This window comes from Chlamydotis macqueenii, chromosome 3 (assembly GCF_036417535.1).
Source record: "Chlamydotis macqueenii isolate bChlMac1 chromosome 3, bChlMac1.mat, whole genome shotgun sequence".
Classification (NCBI taxonomy): domain Eukaryota; kingdom Metazoa; phylum Chordata; class Aves; order Otidiformes; family Otididae; genus Chlamydotis; species Chlamydotis macqueenii.
The window spans coordinates 98,455,171-98,476,405 of NC_141558.1; the positions used below are offsets into that span (position 1 = coordinate 98,455,171).

General features: G+C 43.3%; 1 protein-coding gene across 2 annotated transcripts in view; it reads right to left on the minus strand.

The window, feature by feature from the left end:
* Nucleotides 1-7,373: 7,373 nt before the first annotated feature.
* Nucleotides 7,374-21,235, minus strand: part of PGBD5 (piggyBac transposable element derived 5) — a 67,358-nt gene continuing 53,496 nt past the window's right edge. Inside the window, exons 5-7 of one of the 2 annotated variants that reach the window (XM_086745360.1) lie at nt 14,969-15,166; nt 9,178-9,283; nt 7,374-7,664 (exon numbers count right to left, since the gene is read on the minus strand). In XM_086745360.1, coding sequence (XP_086601486.1) covers nt 7,469-7,664; nt 9,178-9,283; nt 14,969-15,166 — 500 coding nt within the window. In that variant the 3' untranslated portion in view covers nt 7,374-7,468. The remainder of the gene's footprint in view (nt 7,665-9,177; nt 9,284-14,968; nt 15,167-21,235) is intronic. The other variant, XM_086745361.1, reaches the window with a different exon arrangement.

Genomic DNA, 21,235 nt, shown 5'->3' on the forward strand with positions numbered 1-21,235 from the left:
CTGTTATTGTTGCCACACTTCACATTTTTGGAACTCAGAATTTAGCTCATGGTGTACAAAACTTGTAAAAATTTATTGCAAGCGTGCCTTTGTGTAGAACAAAACCGGTGTCACAAAAGTGGTTCCCTGTCCCATGCAGGAACACAGTTGTGTATCTCTTACTGTGAAGAGGTCACACCTGTGTTTCTTGAAAGACTTGGCTGTTACAAAATTGCTCTGGGAGGTTCAAATTAAAAAAAAAAAAAAAGCAAAAGAAAAAAAGCAATTGCAGTGTATGCTTTACCTCTGGAATTTACATTTTCAATGGAAGTCTTTAGAATAACAAAGAATATGGAACTTTGCAACAGAATTGTAGCGCAGCCCTGATGTTGTGAGCGCAGCCCCACGGAGTCGTCTTGAAAGCCCTGGGCCAGCTAAGGCCCCTCGTTGCCTTTGGTACTGCCACTGCATTTGATGGAATGTAAGTTGCACAGACTGAAAATAAATGAAAACGAAACGTAGCAGGGGAGATTCCTTTTCCAGCATCCAAACTGTTCCTTTTTCTACTGTGGTGTTTCCGTGCCGTGCTGATGTGCAGCAGTGCTCTGATTCCGAGATCGATGGCTCCTGAACATGTACAGTGGAAGGAAGGGTGTGGAGCGAGGCCAGCGATGGAGCTAAAGCAGCTGTGCAAGCTGTTCGTGTTAAACATCAGCCTTTCCTTTTTAATTCAAGGGCAGCAGGGGAGGGGGGTACACATGCTGGGAAGATGAGAGTTAGAAAGGATCCCCTGGCTCCTTTCCCTCTGCATGCCCAACCTCTGAGCTTCCCTCTGCCTCCTCAAACCCACCGCTCTTCCCCTTAAACTCCTCCTTGTATCTGCCAATTTACCGCAACTCTATGGGATCAGATTCATCTCTGGCACAAGTCTGAGTTTTGCTCTCTTTAATCTCACCCCAGACCATGGGGTCAAGTTATTTTTAATTTCAGTACAGCAATGCCAGGCAAAGATTTGGCTTACAACTAGAAGAAAAATCCAGGTTGCAAAAGTCAGTCCAAGAGACCTGCAATTGGTTTTCCATCAAATGAGTAACTCCATTTCATAGCCAGGTGCAAATTGTTCAGCAGTCACCTTTTGCACACACCTTGACACAGATTAATTGGAGAACAAGACCACAAAGTTACTTGGACATCAAGTGGGTTGGGGTTCTGGACAGATGAACCTAGTGTACGAGGCTGGGCCTTTCAGTTTCTAGGTTTGGTTTTTTTTTTTTTTTGTTAACTAGTGAAAATGGGACAAAATGCTCTGTTGTAAAACTCAGGAGACTAGCTCAAACATGAAGTCTGTTTGTTCAAGAAGCTTGGGTCCCAATTTGCACTCATTTTTCCCCAATTTGTTTATCCAATCAGGTCCTGCATGTCATGGCCCTACAGCACAGTGTCACAGTCCTTTCCCACTAGGTTCTTCATCCAGGTGCGCCCCCCACCTCCAAAGCTTGTTGCAGTTACACCAAACGAGTGCTTCTGCAGAGTGATGTTTTCATGGGTAAGATTTTTTGCGCTGCACATCGTGTGGACCACCCTGACATCTACTACAAGCAAATATTACTTCAGAAGAGTGATACAAAAGGGATTTACCACTTAAGGCCTTTCCATGATACCTAACAGCTGTTCACCAGACCCATCAGAGTAGAAGGGTTAAAAAAAACCCAAAACAAAACAAAAAACCCCAACAAACACCAAAAAACTCCCTAGACCATGTTAAAAGCCCCTCTTTGACAGCGATTTAGAGCTGAGGAATGTTACAGCCATTCCCATGGGAGCAGTGCGTGTGGTGATGCGGATACCTGTGTTGGGTCCATGCGAATCTGACGGGCAGCACTAACGGGGCAAAGCAGGCAACACCTTCACAGTGATTGCAATCAGTATAGGCTTCAGAAACAATACCCTGTTTCATCTGAGATTCACAAAATAGCAGGAAGGATCAGCTAAGTAATGGTATAAAACTCAACTGAAAGGCCAACTCTGTGTCACCAGCTCTCCCAGACTGACCAAGGACCTGCAGGATGATTTGGATGCTCTAAATCCATGGAATGAGGGAAGTAAAAGGAAAGCGTAGGGCAGGAAACTTCTCCAGGGCTAGCTTTCTGAAGACACAGAGCCATCTCTGAACAGAAGATGAAGAAGCCCTTTCTGTACAGACACAGATACTCTCAACTGTTCCCCACCCATGAGATGATGATATAGGAGCTTTTCCAGTTCATAATGCTCTGGAAACAAAGGTAGGTTTGGGAAGAACTGTTACAAGAAGGAATATATGGCAAGAAGCACTGGTGACAGGCTTGCATTTGAGCAGATGACAATGATGTGATCTGTCGGTGCAGAACACCCTGGTTAATGATAGGCTAAATATACGCATGTTTTGAGCTTAGAGGTCCTTGCCTTTGTGACACATTGCTAACAGTCCTTTAACACTTCAGTGTTTTTCTCAACCAAATTGGGAATGGGCTCATTTTACAAACCAGTAATCTTACATCAGTCCTAGCAACAAGAAAAGTGCCAAGAGCAAACTCTGCAGCAGAGATGGATGGAAGACCTCATATTCCATTTAAGCCTCAGAGGCTTTTGTCATGTCAGTCTTAGTAATTATTTGTCTGAATTTCACATTGATTGCTGGACTATAGCAGAGCATCTATCAGATGGAGATAGATTCTCCATCTATCTGCTCTAAGCTCCTTGAGGCAGGTTGGGCTGCTATGTGGAACAATGTTTGGCATGCTTTTATTTCTAGTTTGGAAACGTGCATTTGAACAAGAACCAAGCCACTGAAAGACGCAGAACGTGGACTCAATCAGCAGAAGTGCAAACTCCACTTTACAGTTTCATCACCCCCTTATCTGTGCTGTGCCTTGGCGTCTGATTAGGGAAGGGGAAGCTCCTATTTGAGGAGCTAATGATGTCTCATGAGCGCTGAGGTTGTTAAAGCACTTTGCAGTCCTTGCACAGAAAGTAGCACAGATGCGTGGAATTATCAGTGCAGCATAATCGCTCCCTCACTACTAAAATCAGCTCTAGGGCCAGGGGACTAAGACATGCAAGACTGAGATATTGGAGGCTTCTTTCACTGCTCACCAGCTCAAGACAGACTACTAAATAAACATTAGAAGGAAAAAAACCCTCTTCACTGGAAAAAAAAAAAAAAAAACCACAGAAGTGCAGCTGGAGGTAAAGAATGGGAATGCTGTCTTTGAGCTGCTGTTCTTAATGTCAGTCTGGAAACAGCTAAATTCATTTTTCTCTAGCAATTGTCTGACAAAAACAAAGTTGTACCCATTAGGGATACTGAGACTTCTATAAATCATGAGTCTTGGACTACTTTGTAAAGGTAGAAGGGTTGGGGCTCGAGAACAGAAATGGAAAACAGAGATGAGATGGCTTTAAATTGTGCCCTAGTGTCAAGTGCACAAATGGGCTGAAGTAAAACGTGGCAGAGTTTCTGCAAGCCCTTGAAGCATTTTTTTTTTTTTTTTTCAACGGAGACAACAGCAGTGGAAACCATTTCACAGTGGCTTCTAAGCTCTAGTGAGTGTTATATAACACACTGGGAAGATAAATGTTTTCCAAGAATGGATCATGGCACAACAGACATTCCTCGAAAGAAGGACTGTGCATAGCAAGTGGTCAGTATGGCTTACTGATGGCCTCAGGTCTTTGAAACAAAGTTTGTATACCATAAACGAGTAATTTTCAGTTTTCAGAAGTGTGTGTGAATGAAAACTCAGTTCAGCAGGAGAGAAACGAGCCTTGCTGCTCCGTTGTATTTTTTTTTTTCCTGGAAAAATTTAGAGATGGTCCTCTGTGACTTGGTTGGCTTTTCCACTGCATTTTAGCTACTGCTGAGCTTTAAGATCTCTTAGCCAGATTGTCTCAAGGCTACAAAAAAAAAAAACCCACCAAAAACCAACCCTCCAAAACAACTCAAACTTGCTATTATTTCACAAGCCATTGCACAATTAACACAGATGCACACACTAGAAATAGCATCCTTGCTCTACTTTGAGAGTAACCCTTTTTTTTTTTCCCCTTTAACTAGGGAGAAGCTTTAATGTTACAAGCAGGTGGGGAACGAAATCTGAGTAAGCTGTTTTCCAGTAAAGAAAATGCTACAGAAGCTGAGCTGCAGTTAACAAACTTTTGCCTTTTAAAAATTATTCCATTTATTCCTTAATTACTTTGCCTCATTTGTAGTAATATAAAGAAAGTGCAAGATGCTTTTTCAGCAAGGAGAAATCTTAACTTTCCCCAACCCTACCCCCACCCAGTCAATAAATGGAGAAGATGAGGTGGATATAGACTATGCTTTGGTGGCTTTTGCTTGTTCAGGCATTTTGTACATATAAATATATATAAATATTTTTGCTTACTTATGGAATGTTTTTGCATGTTTAGGGCACCAGTTCAGCATGATGAGGGATGGTTAAGGCTAAGAAAATGAAATTCATTGCAAAGCTATATTTTTGTCTTCATTTTTCTCCTTTACAAAGGAGACTAAAGCATCTTCCCTGTAATAGTCAGCCACTGTGTAATCCCCCATCAACACCAATTCTAGGGAAAACTACTCAGGACCCAGTCCCTGAGGGAAAAAGCAAAGACCTCATGACTTTAACTCAAGTAATCCACGTAATTAACAGCATACATTAGTGGAAAGTTAAACATTTCCAAGGCCTTGGACTTGCTGTCACTTGAAAAAGGCATTTTCTGTACAGGATGGCCTAGATCCAAGCCTTTAAGCATACATAGTACTCTAACAATTGGCCAAGGGCTCCAGATCTACCTCCGGGGGCTACGACACAGCTGGCGAGCGCTGTGCTTACTCCTCAGAAGTGCCAAGTGTCTCTGAGGTGGTCCTGCAAACCTCCCCATCTCTGCTGGAGGCATGTGCACCTTGCAAATGCTCCAGCATTGCAAGGGAATGTGAGGAAACTGGGCTCCCAGCAGCTACTGTTCATTCAAGCTGTCCCATCAGCAAAGTTTCAGCCAGACCTTTCCTCACTGCCCCGATTCTTCCTACTGTATAAATTTACAGGACACAATAAACTTGCAGCCACTCTTCCTGTTGCAATACAGGCTGGCATTGTCTGAAGCAGGGAGCAATAAGAACACCATTTGCCTTTAGGTTTCTCTGTGAAATTCCCTAAAAAAAAAAAAAGGAAACTGTGGGTTTATGTTGCCGAACACGTGTTTTTCATGCCTCACAAGACTGACAAGAACCACACACACTCAGTCTGAAGAGGGGTGGTCTCAGTTCTCTGCAGAGCCAAGAAGTTTTGAAATTACCCTTGGGCTCCTATGCAGCTTGGCATTGCCAAGGACTAGAGCAGTACAAACCTTCTTCTTTGGAGGCTAGGAGGCCACAGTGCAGAAGGTTTTGTCCTTTTTCCCCCCCATTTCTTGGTGTAGACCTTGCAGACTGAAATGTTAAAAGGGATGCTTAGGAAACCCACTGCTGTACATTGTACAGCTGGCAGGCAGAGCAGGACCACCACAGAGCTGGCCATCCCCTTACTCTCCCTGCAGCCAGGTGAGATCTGCCTCTAAGTCTACGCCAAAAAAAAGAAAAAAAAATACTTTGGTGGAAACAAAGATGTCAGTCCAAGAATGCTCTTTGGGAGAGTCAGTAACTCACTAACCTCTGATCGATTCTTCCTCTGTTATGATTTACATGCTATGCATTTGCACATCACATAACGATGAGATCTGGGGAGTTCTCAAACTCATGCTGCTTACCCTCTATTGTCTCTTGCCAGATAGACACATACAACCTGGTGAGGTTTAGACTGATAAAGAAATCAATCACTCACCCACTCCATTCCTCTTGAATCAGCCCAAGTCATTCTTCAGCAGAACTTTTCAGACTTGGGGACCTAAAACCAGCTGATCCTCTAAGCAACATGGTTTCTGCCCTGTAAGTTAACACAATTCTGTTTGTGTCCATCTCTGCTGACCTTTAGAACACAGAGGTTTTTGCTGATTGAGTTGTGGACAGAAATCAATAATGTGTAGAGGGTAGGGTAGTATTTCACCTCAGTATCAATTCTTCCTGTTTCAGTCACACCTCTCTCTCACATCATTGTTTTCCAAAGCTTCAGCAGCCTTCAGAGTCCACCAGGACCGAAACGTGGCTTTTCAGCCACGGGCACCAGCCTGTGGCAATGCTTGTCCTCTGCAGTGTTACTCAGAACAGGAGAGTGCTTTGGGTTTGCTGTTTTAGTGAGGTTTAAGGTCTGGTTGCAACTGGACTTCTTCCTTTTTGTAAGACACAATGCTATGTTATTTTGCTAAACATGTAATTTGCTTAATTACAACTATTGTGACAAGCCCTGACTTCTCTAACAAGAAGAATTCCCACGGAACACCCTGCAGTGATAATGGGAAACACACTGCTCTATGACTTATTTTTTTCCTGCCAACTGTGTGCCAAATGAAGTTCAAAAATGGACCAAAAGAAGTCTTGACAGTTACAAAAGAAATTGTTGTTCCTAAAAACTTAACAGTCCATTACACTAGATTTTTAAGCAACACTTAAGATATAGTTGAAATCAAGAAAAAATATAATAGTTATGCTCCGATTTCTCAGCTGTACACTGACCGTGGCAGTTAAGATGTGAGGCAGTATTACTGGTTTACTCAACTGTTAATACTTACAGTCTCACTCCCTGTTCGTTTGTGTATAAAATGTTTCATCCTGGTTAAAAAAAAAATAAATCAATGTAAACATATTTCCATTTTAAGTTCACTAATGTATTTGGTTTCTCCTAATTTTGAGTGTTCTAATTGGGATCAAAGTGCCTTACATTACATTAATAAAAACAAAAGAGAAAAAAAAAAAAGACAGAAAGAAAAAGTCTTAACTGGTCCTCAGTTCCTGGCTGCCTGCCTGTGAAGGTTTTGCTTATCACTAGGCTTGCTTCAGTGTTCGTGTATCTGAACTGCTTCGTTTAGCACACTGGGAGGACAGCAGCGATGCCTTCCAGGATGGCAGGCACGCCCCACCACAGCTCGTGGTGCAGACTTAGGTTGCTTGTCCCAGAACTCCAAGTAAGACATTGAGTTTTCTGTAATGCCCACCTAAGACTGCTGAGCTATGTCACCTTAATGACAAGCTCTTAGCCCAAGAGGAACTTTACAAAATGACCCTGTTTGACAAATAGCATTGAGATGATGACTAATTTAAGTCTGGTGTATAGATCTCCACAGGGCATTCACGTATGCAATTTTGTGTCAGCTTTTCCAGTGGCATTTTCTGCAGGACACGTTTACATCCAGCTGCTACTAGGAACAAATTTTCCACCTCTCTAGTGGCATCACTTGGCATTTTTGGACAAGGACAGCACTGGTGGTGTCACAAGTTCCTTGCTTTGCTGTTCCACATGTGGTATCTTCTTCTGCTTACCCTCCACCCCCTGCTTACACCACCAAGAACAATGCATCAATGGGAGGGTGAGGTGTCTTCCAAGCCCAGAAGCTCCTTTACAAGTCTTTCACCAAACTGTGCACGGCTATACCTTGTCACATGGTAGGCCTCTGACATTTTGTAGAGGATGTAGGCATTGTTTATAGCGATGCTGATGGCAAACCAGAATACTTGTTGCCAGGTCTTGTTTGGTTTGTGAGAAATGAAATACCTGAAAAGCCAAAAGGGAAGGGGAGAGAAAAGCACCGTTCAGCCAAACACTTGCAGCTGGGATGTAAGAAATAACCCCAGATAAAGATTCAGCAGTCCCAAAGGGGAAGCAGGCCCAGTACTTAATACCCAGTGTAAGTAATATCTTAAAGAAATCTTTTACAATGTATTTTTACAGTAATTTACAGCTAAGTTGCACAATTTTGGAAATTTCTACCAGGGTCTAAAAGAATGGACTTCCTTGCTCTCCGAAGCAAAACCTCAGCAACACTGTCAGCTCCGTGTAAGTAAAGGTACTGATACAGACTCCTCGAGCTTACCTGTGACAAACATCCACGTGACGGGAGCTGTGGGTCTGAATCCCCCCAATTTGTAACTAAAAAAAAAGCTTCAGGCACACTACATTACAGTTTAGGGAAGACTGCTGATGCTTTTCCTCTTGTTTGTCTCTATTGTGAGCAAAGAATGATTTCTGCTGCTGTCAACAGCAAGTGGGAGGATGTGGGGGTAGAGCCAGAGCATGCAATGCTGGTATGTGGAGCACCTCTCCATAAGGCACAGCTAGAAAGGACTGACATCCTTATATTTAGGTTCTGACTAATTCTAGGCCTGCTAGAATTTTCGCTCTTTGGTCATAAGATTTCCCACTTTCCTACTTTCATTTTTTCAGTAACCATTTAAATCTACTACCTCACCTCTTTTTCGTATTGATTCTTTCAGATCAGATCCCAGCATCGGTCTCCAGCAACCACTTCCTCCTCTTTCATGTCTTCTACTGAATTATTGCTGCCTTGCACAGAACTGGCTTAGAAAATCCCTGTTGCTTTTTCACTCTCCTTGTTTTTTAGTTCTTGAAATCCTCTGCACCTCATCACTACTCCCACAACCAAGCTTCACCACTGCTATTCTTACTCACTTCTGTTTCTCCCTGATACATTAAGAGCTAACATTGAAGACCCCAGCTGGAATTCAGGAGCCAAAAGATCTACATTCCGTTCTCCCTGTTCATCAAGATCAGCTTTACAGTCACAACTGAATGTCCTTTTCTTCTGGCTCCAGGTGACACAAATATCACCAGGACAGATAAAAACCATCGGCTGATAGGGGTGGAGAGCTCAGCTAGCCTGAGACTTCTGGGGCTGGTAGACCATTGTTGAATTTTCTATTTAGCCTTCAATTTGATGTGGCCAAGAATGTCAGCCTGCTGGCTCATCTTCCCAACAATTCATTAAAATAATTTACAAGATGCTGAGAACATAAGTCTCAAAATTTTTTTGACTGGTGGATGGTTTGATAGAGCCAAAACACCACTAGCAATGCAGCTCTTGCCCTTGTGCAGTCAGCTTCTGCTCTTTGACTGAAACATGAGTTTTGTCAGAGCTTAATTCTGTGAATGCAGGATTGGGCCCTCAGCTGCAGCTCACCATGGAGAACTCCTCAAACATTGCAGCAACAAAGGAGGAGTGAAAGAAATACACACACACACAGACACGCATGCTCAAATTCTGACTTACTTGCTGTATTTGTCGTCGTATTTGCAGATATAGCTAAGGTGAGCAGCAAATGCTTCAACCGCCAATGGGCACGGAATCTCTCCACTTTTTCTCTTAATTATAACTCCTGCATCAATTAGAAACACAACAGTTTTAAATCCACACAGTAGGTCTAGCAATTAAAAGATATGCTGTCTATATACAGTTTATTATAAAACAAACCTTATTGACAGTTTCTGCCCCAAAACTGGGAAGTTGTCTGTAACAGAGATGTTAATTTGTTTGTTTTTTTTTTTATTCATTGGTAGGACGTCAAGCAAGTGGAAGGGGAAGAAGAGGGACCATTTTTCAGGTGGAAATGAAAAAGAAATGAAAAAAGACACAAACACTTTTATCATATGTTCCGAAAACACCACACATTGCTGTAGCCCCCGACAGACAGTGTCTGTCTGAACCAACCTCTGTTGGTTCACAATGAGTTGTGGTCACCTCTATAGCTGTGCTACGTATTTTATGCTTTGAGTTCTGAAGGTCCCAAATGAGTCTTTCGTAATTAAATCCTTTGCTCAACTCCACCCATGGAGGCCAAGAGCAACAGGCACAACACTATTTTTCTCCAGGTCGAGAGAAGACCAGGCTTGACTGCAGCCTTTCTTATAATTGCCTCAGTACAGGTTCAATTCTGGCCTTTCTCATTTCTCAAGCCTTCAAACTCTCACTGCCTTCCTTCTCCCAACTGTTTTACAATCATTCCTACAATGCTCCTCACGTTTTGATTACAGACTTCACCATCTCATTCCTTCAGCTGGAAGTCTCATTCCATCCATTATCTCTGTCGAGCCCCCTGTGCTGTCCTAGCTGCCAGGTTCTATTTTGAAGCAAGACTTACGACAGATACTAAATGTCACGTTACAGCTCAGCCATGCAGCAATCTATGTGGGGTCTTTAAAGTCTGATTTTTCAAAAGTCCAAAATGATATCACTTCTAAATTGGTCAATACACTCTCCTTTCACCTCTGCCTCCCAAAGCTGGGTGTAAATGTAGCCCAAGGGGAGGGAGAAAAACCCCAATTAAATAAATAAATTCTTTATTACCTTTACATACTTATTACAGTGCTTTTTTGGTCCTTTCATGAGTCCTACAAAAATCTGGCAAGTGTGAGGTAAATATATACCACCAGCCTGCTGCATCAGCGCTGCAAGATCACTCACCATCTCACCTGGGCAGGTCAGAAATAAGTATGTTACTGATGCCAGCGCTTGACAAAAAAAAAAAAAAAAAAAAAAAAAAAAAAAAAAAAAAAAAATCCCCTTCTTTCTCCTCCTGCTCTACTCTCTTCTCTTTCCCCTCTCTTCCTTCGGAGGATTTATATTTCCCTTCCAATTTGCTTTGTATTCATAGTTCTTAAAAAAAAATGCTTAAAATGCTTTGCGGTGGCAGCTGTGTGGGTACCATATACTCCCTCTCACTTTCTATTATATTCCACATAACGTTCCTCTGTTTTGAGAATATAAATAGATTTACACGCACATTATTTTTATAGCCTTTCCTAGGCTTGTTTCACAGCCATAGGCCACCTCTCCAGGGAAGGCAACTGCCGGAGATGGGTCTTTCCTAGCTGCAGGTCTTGGTGGCAAGGGGTCCCAAGCCAGCTGACTCACCGGCACATCTGATGAGCTATTTCCCCTCCTGGTCCTCCCCCAGCATCGCTGTGTTCCCATTTCCAGGTCCCTGGCAGCACTCCAGGAAACACGCCGCCTGCGCTGCCGCCACGGCCTGCCTTTGCCTGCGTGCTGGAAGGGCTGCCAGCTATGACGCTGCCACCGCAGACAGGCATCAGCTTTTGGGTTGGGTGGGTTTTTTTGCTTTTTTGTTTGTTTGTTTGTTTATTGGTTGGTTGTTGTTGTTGTTTGGGGTTTTTTAACCTTTTTTAAAAAAGTTTTTAAGTTGGATGCTCATCAAGCAAAGCTTGGGAAATACCACCCCAAATGAAATAAGCAGAAAGATAAAGGTGTACATGTGTTTGTTTCCTCAAACACTTATTCTAAGCCAATCTGTGATTCTGGGAGCTAGAATAATGTTTTTTTAAAAGTGGAGGCTCAGTAATTCTAGCACTTGCATCCACCTTGGCATGCACTGAGATTTCACAACATAATGTAACAGAGGGGGCACTGCGTGTTCCAAGTGCTGTATGGCTTTTAGATTTCTTACAGTTCTTCATCAGAATTGCAGATGGTCGGCACTGTACAAGGTCTAATGTTCAAAGTATTTCCATCAGAGTCCTCTGGCCCCATTCCCCACTCTCACCATACTTGGGCACAACCCCCTGAATGTGGTAATTCTTTTAGTCCCTGCCTTTGCCTTCTGCGACTTGGGTGGTGTGACTAGAGCACCTGTGGGTGAAAAATGAGGCCAAAAAGTTGTGGAGTACCTCAGCCTCCTCCATGTCCCAGGTAAGCAGGTCTCCTGTTTCTTCTGGAGAGGGCCCACGTTTCCCCTAGTCTTTCTTTTATCCCTGATATACCTATAGAAGCTTTTCCTGCTGCCTTTGACACCAGATTTAATTCTATCAGGGCTTTAGCTTTCCTAACCTGATCCCTGGCTGCTGGGACAACATCTCTGTATTCCTCCCAGGCTACCTGTCCTTGCTTCCACCCTCTGTAGGTTTTCTTTTTGTTTTTGAGTTTGTCCAGGAGCTCCTTGTTCATCCATGCAGTCTTGACATTTTTGCCTGACTTCCTTTTGGATATTTGGGATGTATCACTCCTGAGTTTGAAGGAGGTGATCCTTGAATATCAACCAGCTTTCCTGGGCCCCTCTTCCCTACAGGGCTTTATCCCATGGTACTCTACCAAGCAGATCCCTGAAGAGGCCAAAGTCTGCTCTTCTGAAGCCCAGGGTAGTAAGCTTGCTGCTCCCCTCCTCACTGCCCTAAGGAAGTCCACCATTTCATGGTCACTGCATCCAAGGCTGCCCTTGAGCTTCACATTCCCCACCAGCTCCTCCTTGTTGGTGAGAACAAGATCCAGCACAGCACCTCTCCTCGTTGGCTCTTCTTTCGCTTGGAGAGGGAAGTTATCATCAACACATTCCAGGAGCCTTCTGCCAGGCCTGTGCCCTGCTGTGCTGTCCTTCCAACAGAAATTGGAGTGGCTGAGGTCCTCCATGAGGACCAGGGCTTGTGACGGTGAAGCTGCTCCTATCTGGCTATAGAGGGCCTCGTCTCTTTGGTCTCCCTTGTGAGGTGGCCTGTAGCAAACCACCACTGTAATATCGCCTGTCCCTGCCCTCCCTTTAATCCTGACCCATAAGCTCTCCGTCAGCTCCTCATCCATCCGCAGGCAGAGCTCCATGCACTCCAGCTGGTTGCTGACATCCCACCACATCTCCGTGATGCCAGCAAGGTCGTAGCCCTGCAGGCGTGCACACATCTCTAACTCTTCTTGTTTATTCCCAATGCTATGTGCATTTGCAGAGAGGCACTTAAGTTGGGCTCCCAATGAAGCTGACTTGCTGGGTGGAGTGTCTGGAATTCCTTTTTCTGCAGGTGACAATATACATCACCTGCTTTAGAAGAAGGGTAACTTTTTACTCCAATAGTCTCAACCTCTTTTGGTACTGGTTTCTCAGTACTTTTGTAATACAAACACAAGGGAAAATTAAACCAAAGTTAAAGCTTAAGGGAAATTAAGGCAGAAACTTCATACTTGATAGCAGAGTAAGAAGGACATTTTTGCAAGACTAAAGGAATAAGGCTCATCCTTTGGCATCTGAGATGATGCATTATGACAGGTTCGTTTAAAACATCCATAATAAATAACCTGCTGCATCTAAGAATAGTATTCATAGATCAGCTCTGACAAGCGTACTGCCCTCCTGGTGCTGCTGTCTTGGGTGGGATTTGCACTCCGAGTACAGGAAAGATTTACCTTCTAGACTTTCCTTTAAATTGCAATAAATAGCTCATTATTAGCTATATCCACCTCTTTTCTCATCCAAAGTTTTGTTTTGACCATGTCTTGCCTTCTGTTTTTAAGGTCTTTCTCTTCATGGCCTCCTCCACCCCATCAACATTTATGCTCAACCAAGTGCAATCACGTACCATGCAATGTCAGATGATCCCACTGGCACCAGTCTCTATCCAGCTACCCTTGTGTGGGTTTTATTCCCCTTCATCTCTACCTCCTCTCCCATCTAGGATGTGCTCAGCAGGTCTGTGGAATAGGTTTGCCTCAAGGAGCACAGATTCCTCCTCTTCCTCTTCCTCCTCTCTATTTACATGCCTTAAAGGAGACTTTGGTGGTCAAGTTTCAAGTTGGTTGAAACTAGCATTGCTGCACTGACTTCAGAGATGCCAAATTAGAGGCAGGCAATCTGGTCTCCTGTCTTCCAACCGCGTCTCCATCTGTTCCCAGCTCTCCACTAGAGACTCTCTTCCCTGCAGCAGCACTCTTTAAAAAGCCAGCCTCTTCTGCTCTGATTCACCATGAACTATGTCAGCTGTCCCAGCAAGCATTTAGTGACCAATGTATAGGGCATGTCTTGCCCACCATCAGATGCACAGGTCCCAATCAGTGGACCTTAAACTACCTTGCACACGCAACCTACAATCCTGTCTACGTCAAAAGAGACCCAAGGTCAATCAAAAGCACAACAGCTCACACTTCCATGTGCTGCTTGTAAAGGACGCTGCCAATGCAAAGTCTGCTTTGGCCTCTCTTTTATAAGGGGCAGTTAACACCGATATTTACAAAATGAGTATTTTTCTAGTAATATTTCCTTCACAGACATATTTGCAGTGTTGGTGCTCAGACACTGGCCTATCCGAGTCACCAAATTCTTGCTCTGCTACCGTGCCTGGCAGAATTCCTCTGAATCAGCCACATTTTGCTTCTGGCAAGGCACTGAACAACACATTAAGTCAACTTCTCAGCTTATCACACAGTAAATCAAGGCCTTAACTTTGTTTCTGTAGCCTGCACACACATTTGAGAGTCACTCGGGAGTCAGATGATGAGTGTAGAAGATACCTTTGGATTGGTGTCTTTACATTCAAAGGTTTAGGTTATTCTTATTTATCTCAGGTAGTTATACATAATTCTGAATAATAAAAATGAAGAGAAATGGAAGCAACATTTTCACTGAAAGATGAATTTGAAAGAATTAGCTAATCATATTGCATCTTACAAAAGTTTTCAAACCTTCTTAAAAACATCTATGTGCTTTGTAAAAGGAAAATATTACAGTATCAAGCAGCTCTTTGCAATTATTTGAACTATCCAAGTTATCTGGTTTTGTTTGTTTTCATCAGCTGCTAAAATCAATTTAACATACAACAGGAAGCCTTAATCATATTTACTTCTGGCAAAAAGACATTTGTTTGTGACTAAGTTTTTACTGGATAAGATAAATAATTAATTGTAGGATCTGCTCAGAGTTCTAAGTACATCATGACGCTTATTAGTTTTTCTGTAGCAGCAATCCTACAAGATGCTTTGCAACTGGGGCTAGAACAGCGTTACACAACAACCCTCTTCCCTCCTCCGACCATCAGCAGAGATATAATCTTTGTACCTAAAAGGCTACTGCCTCCACCACCTCAGGCAAAGGAGGTTGCATTAGCAGTAGGCTTTTAACCTTTGTATGGGGAAAACAGAATAGCTGTAGGAAACCACAAAAGGGAAGTCATCACTCCTACTAGTGTTTATCTAGGATGTTATGATCAAGCTCTTTGTTCAGGCTAATTATTCATCTTGCCTTCTCATATAAAGAATGTGGACTTCCCAGCTGAGCAGCAGGAATATTGCTTACCTTGTTGAACCGGTGAATAGGCGTTGGTCAGAAAACGAAAGTGCCCTTTATTGTACCAGCAGATCAAGGACATGTTTCCCTTCATTCTTATTCTGTACTGTCCTCTGGACGGGGGAGTTTCAGGGTTGTTCAGCATGGATGGAGGTAGGCCTGTGCAGTCACTCTTCCTGGCGCTCAGCAACCCACAGCAGTAAATCTCTGCACATGAACAGAACATTCCCAATCAACAAGCCATGGACACAGAAAGCAAGAGGAGTGGAGCAAGTCTGAATGACCTGACTAAAGAAACAGCTTGTCCTACAACTTTCCAGTCCAGCAGATAGGCTAGCCAACTGGCCGCCTTCTGTAACACCTAAGACTTGTGTCCTATATTAATTTCTCTGGAAACAGAGACAAGCACAGAAAGCCTTGTCTCTTGATGAAATGTATTGACACCTCCTGCACAGTCATGATGAAATGATCAGGAGAAGAATTCAGAGTCTCTTTCCAACAATAACATCTATGATCTGTGTAATAGTCTTCACAATATGTTTAAAATTGGACTAAAAAAAAAAAAAAACAAGCAGTGATAAGCATTGTGAAACAAATCAGAGTTTACAATCCAAGAGAGTCTTTGATGTTTAACTAAGAGAAGAAATTGGAGGGGAGCAGGGAGATAGGGAAAGCTACAGCATCTTAGATGTCAACTGAAATAAATTCTCTTTCATGACTCCCATGATGTTTTAATCACAACAGAGGTAGCTGACAAACTCTAGTTTAATCTACTGCTTCACTGTGCTGCCCAGTTCTTGATTTTCAGCTCACTGCTCCTTGAACCTGCATCATCTGGTTTGTCAAGGAAATGTTGCTTAAGCAATGAAGAATCACTGAAACCACTGGCTGATTTTAAAAAATGCATGTGCCAGAAGGATGGAGAAGATGGAAATACAAGTTCAATGAAAATGAATTTTAGGGAAAGGAGATAAACTAAATAGCGCTCTAGTTGAGTGAGCACTGATCCTGTCCTGCACAGACATCAGAGGCTCCACAGGCGACGCATGCTGCCGCTCACAGCTTCCTGGCCTTTTCATATGTGAAGAAGCAATGAACAAAACCTAACACCACAAAACATGTTTCAATGAAGCCAGGTGGTCATAAACAAGGTTTGGAAACAATATTAATAATGACAATGCTTGGATTTGTCATTAGGCTGTGAAATAATAGCAGCTTGTTTCTGCTAGTCCAAGAGAAGCAGATCTTCTCGATCCAATTAACTGAACTCAGGGAAACCTTGGCTGGAAATTTCCTCAGTGTCCCTTGTTTTGCATTAACCCACCTGAGTGGAAAAAAACAATGGGCATGGAAGCAGGGGACATCTGTGCACATCTTTCATATGGCAGCTGAGGCGTGTGGTAGTTTAAAGCTCATCTGTCAGCTAAGTCCGCTCGATCAAATTTTTCATCGTCCTGTATTTTGCACATTGGATAACTGGATCTCTTTACAGGAGAAATGCTAAGTCAGACTGGAGTGTCTGGCTTCCCCTGAGCATATTACCTCTGTTCTTGGGTTTCTCTTTATATGGCTCTTCTGCCTCTGTCTTTCTGGAATGACCTAAGCTCTTGAGTGCAGGTGCAGCCTTTGTCGTCGGTTCATATGGCACCTGGCATGCTGAGCATCCCCTCAACAGCTCACAGATACTACAGGAATACTAATAGAATAATTGCCAATACTCATTAATTGGTCCAGTTGCTGTGGGCAGGTCTACAAGGCACTAAGGGTCTTCCATCAGAAATTTAAGACACTCCTATCAGAAGAAGGTCAACCAACACAGCAATGGGGCAACTTCATTCTGAAGGAGGAAACGTGCACTCCACTGGTTATTTCTAATGAATGAATCAGTCCCGGGAAATCCCTACGTTCCTTCAACAAAAGGCAATGAGAAAAGCCTGATGGCAAAAGCTTACAATCAATATGGGAGGAACTGCACCTCCAGTGGAAGGATTTTGGGTTTTGTTTTTTTTTTTTAATTTCTTGTCTTGCTAACAGGTACAAGAACAGTGTAGGTCAGGTACCTGCAACCTTTGGCATTAACACAGCAAACTTTTAGAGAGCTTTCTTCCAGCCAACATTCAGATCTTCCTGCTCTGATAACAAGCAAGTCTAAGAATTTCCTTAGCTGCCTAAAGTTTATGAGTCACTGAAGGGTGATACTTACTCCCTCCAGGAGACCTCAATGGTATGAAACCAAGCTAACAACTACATTATTGTGCAACTGCTTCAAAATAGCAACAACCATCTCTGAGGTCCCATAATAATTAATTGTAGCCTTTCCTTTAGCTCAGGCAATATGCCTGCAGAAAACTTCCAGCAGATGTTTCACTCCTCACACAGAATAATGGGAACCACTTCCTCTCCCAGAAACACACTGTGCAAGCTTCCTGCTGTACAGCCTAGAAAACCTCAGCGCTTCTGCAGATTTACTAGTGTCTCTCATCATGGATGACACCCTTAATCTGTAGAGTTTTTTAAAACCACCCAGTTACTACAGCTATAGAAGCAATAAAAATTATGCCCATCTGGCTCAGTGAAGTTTTTGTGTGTAATTAAATCAGAATCACAACAGGTGTTTGCCACATACACAGGAGTCACTGGAGACAGGCTGTCCTCCTCTGGCCTTCTTAAACTGTCACTGCAATATAAATTCATACACCTAAGCTTAGCAAAGATGAGGAAGTGTGGTGTAGTCACCCAAGATTCATTCCCAAGGTCTCCATGCTCCAGAGAGCTTGTGCTGAAGCCCATTTCACCACATCTCCCTTAGCACCATTGGCAAAGGCAGCCAGGCTCCAGCTAGTTCAGGGAAAAATATACATCTGAAATAATTTATTCTGCGTGCAATGCCGGGTCAAGTCAGAGCTAGGGCAACTGGGGGGCCTGTTGTGGAGGAGATGAGAGCTTGCTTTAGTCCATGTGCTGGAGCTGCAGGACCCTGCAGAGCTTGTGAGAGTGCCATGGTCACCCAGGCTGGCAACTCCTGCAGCTTTGCCAGCCCCAGCCTCTCTGCAGGACAGAGCCAGCTGCTCCTTCTGGTTCAGAAAGTGCAAAAGGGAGTTTTGGGGATCATATGTTTAAGAGAAGCATGGAACAGAGGGTTTCAGGAGGTGCTGTCCTCTGTAAGGGAGAACATTAATGCTTAGAGGGGGAAAAAAAGAGATGTGCACTATGAATGAATGAATGTCGCAGCAAATAACAATGACAGCTCGCTCTGCTCGCAGAACAGAGAATTCAGGACAGTTCAGTGCAGGCTTCCAGTTCTATTCAGAGGCTAGAGAAAGAAATGCTTTGTATGTCCCCCGAAAAATAAAAAAAAAAAAAAAAAAAAAAGAGGTCTATTCAGGTTTTTTATTTTGAAAAATATTGAAGTACCCTGTCTTATTTTCTGAAGTTTTCTCAGCTCTTGCTATCTTCAAAGATCTTGGAATTATGTTCATTGCTATCCCTTTATATTACCAGGCACATATTCTCTCCAGTGGTACAGTGAAGGTGTTACACAGCAGGCTTTCAATAAAGAACACTGCGGTTTTTGCAGTAACATATCTGAGGGCTAGGGTTAGGAAAAGCAAATGATAGTTAAGGTTCCACAAAAGTCTTCGGAGGATCCCAGAACCCTATGTACTGAAGTATAATTCAGGTTGGAAGGCAACTTGGGAGGTCTCTAGTCCCACCCCCTGCTTAGAGCAGGGTCAGCTCTGAGGTCAGACAGCACTGCTCAGGGCTTTATCTTGTCTGGGCTTGAAAACCTCCAAGGACAGAGACTGCACAACCTGTCTGGGCATCCTGCTCCACTGTCTCCAGGAAAAATCTTACATCTAATCTGAACTTCTTCTGCTTCAGCTTATGTCTGTTGTTTTTCATCCTTCCACAATGTATCACCATGAAGAGCCAGCTCCATTCTCTCAATAAGCTCCTCAGGGTAGCATAAGGCTGCCGTTGGGTCCCCCCAAAGCCTTCTCTTCTTAGGCTGAACAAGCGCTGTTCCCTCCCCATAGCGGAGCACATAGTGCAGCCCCTGTCAGGTTGGTGGTCCTCTGCTGAACTTATTCCAGCTTATAGATACATTTCCTGTACTGGGCAGGGAGAGGGTGTTGGTGTTGTCCAAAATTGTGATGAACAGGAGGCAGTACACATGGCAAGTAGGAGGCAATAATCACCCCTCTCAATTTACAGGCTACACTCCTGCTAACACAGCCCAGGATAGCGTTGATCATCTTTGCTGCCAAGGCACACTGCTAACTCATGTTCAACTTGCTGGCTACCAAGATCCCCAGGTCCTTTTCACCAAGAATTCTGAGAGGAACGAATACATTTTTGGTGGGTGCCTCTTTCTACATTTTTCCAGGATTTCCTTTAGCTCCCTTAAATGGCAGTTTAACATCCCAAAAAGTTCATAGTTTCTAAGCATTAGCTTATTTAAATCTCCCCTCCTTTTTCTCTGTTAATAGTTACAGAAAAACCCAAACAACATAAAGCAGTTAAGATCAATACCAATTTCTTTTTGTTTTCAGTTCTTAATGTAATCTTTCCAACACTGATCCTGTTCTAGCCCAGAAACTAAATTTTCTTGACCAAGAAAAGAAAATTTGTCAGTTTAAGAACGGGTCTTGAAGTGTCACAGGCACCTGAGCACAGATGCTCTTCAATGGGCTTTTGTGACACTTCTTGGTCATGGTGTGGCCCTATTCAGATTTAGTTGGCCACATACCAAAAAAGCATTAAGGTCATTGCTGAGGATGACTGTGTGATACACGAGGAGAGATGTCTCTGCTGAGTCCAGGCTTCTCTGTTTGCCTCTCCCCAAATGTCCTGCCAATGCAGTAGGATCCCAGCAGGTGCTGGCAATACATTAGCTGCTTTGCAGTAGAGTCAGTAAACATCATCTCCTCCAGCGCTCTTACTGACTTTGCCACTGCTTGACATTTCTAGCATCTCACCTCTCCAGAGTCTCATAATCATATAATAGTTTGGGTTGGAAGGGACCTTCAAAGGCCACCTAGTCCAACCCCCCTGCAAGAAGCAGAGACATCTCCAACCACATCAGGTTGCTCAGAGCTCCATCCAACCTGGCCTTGAACATTTCCAGGGATGGGGCATCCACCACCTCTCTGGGCAACCTGTCCAGTGTTCCACCACCCTCACTGTAAAAAAATTTTTCCAGTTCAACATTCCCCTGCCAAACCTGTGAGGTAGCCCCTACTGTCCCACGGCAAATGTTGACAATCCCATGTCCTTATTAAACAGAAACACTTTCACCTTCTCCCTTCTTTATATAGGAGTGCCATGCTATTTGCAAAGCCAATAAACCTGCTGTCTCAGTGTCCACTCCCTCCCCATTCCATAGCTTCACCCCTAGGAAGGTGATAGCGTGTACCAGATCAGAAATTTAATTTTGGAAGCAGCAGTCTCGTTAAGCCATATAACAAATCACAAACCAAACTGAAATCTCAGTATAGCATCAGCATGTTTGATCAGATAGGAAGTCAAAATTGCATGCTTCAAAAAGACATTACTGAATTTGCTACCTACTAGAAACTGTTAATTTGAACTATCTGATCAGTGTAAAGCCCGTGAATAATTCACTCTTGTCAACAATTTGAATTATCTGTAAGTAATAAACACTCAGCTGGTTTAGGAGCCATGCATCTTTTTCACCAGGACTATGGACCAACTGGTTCATGCCATATTGTCTTTATCCTTCCCCAGCTGAGTATAAACAGTGTGACTCAGCAGTCAAGTTTTTGTCTGTCAGTCTTTCTATTTAAACCTGGCAAATCTCAGATACTAGGAGTATGTGGGTTATCCTCTACATTTTTTGAACCCATATGTGCATTGTTGCTTTGGTAGTCTTAAAAAGGTAATGCTTATGATTCTCTTATGAGAAGAGACATTTAGTAAAGAACAGTCTCTGCTGAGAGGAAAAACTCCAGTGCACAATAAGTATGCTTGACTTCTTTCCCATTTGGCTGTTTACTGCATTTGGGAAACCATGACTCTTTTGTGAGAATATGGTGGTATTCCACTGGACTCTGTGAGTTTCCAGCTTGCCTAAAATAACGTAGGAGCAAAGTCCTGCATGGAGCTCAAAAGAGACAGCCCTCGTGCCAGCGCAGTCCAAACTGCTGAACTCCAGCACTGGTGCAGCTCCCTGACACTCTCCTTGTAAATCAGAATCAAGAAATTGTCTCAATTCCCAGTCTTTCCCCCTGCTTTGGGCCACATTTCATTAATATA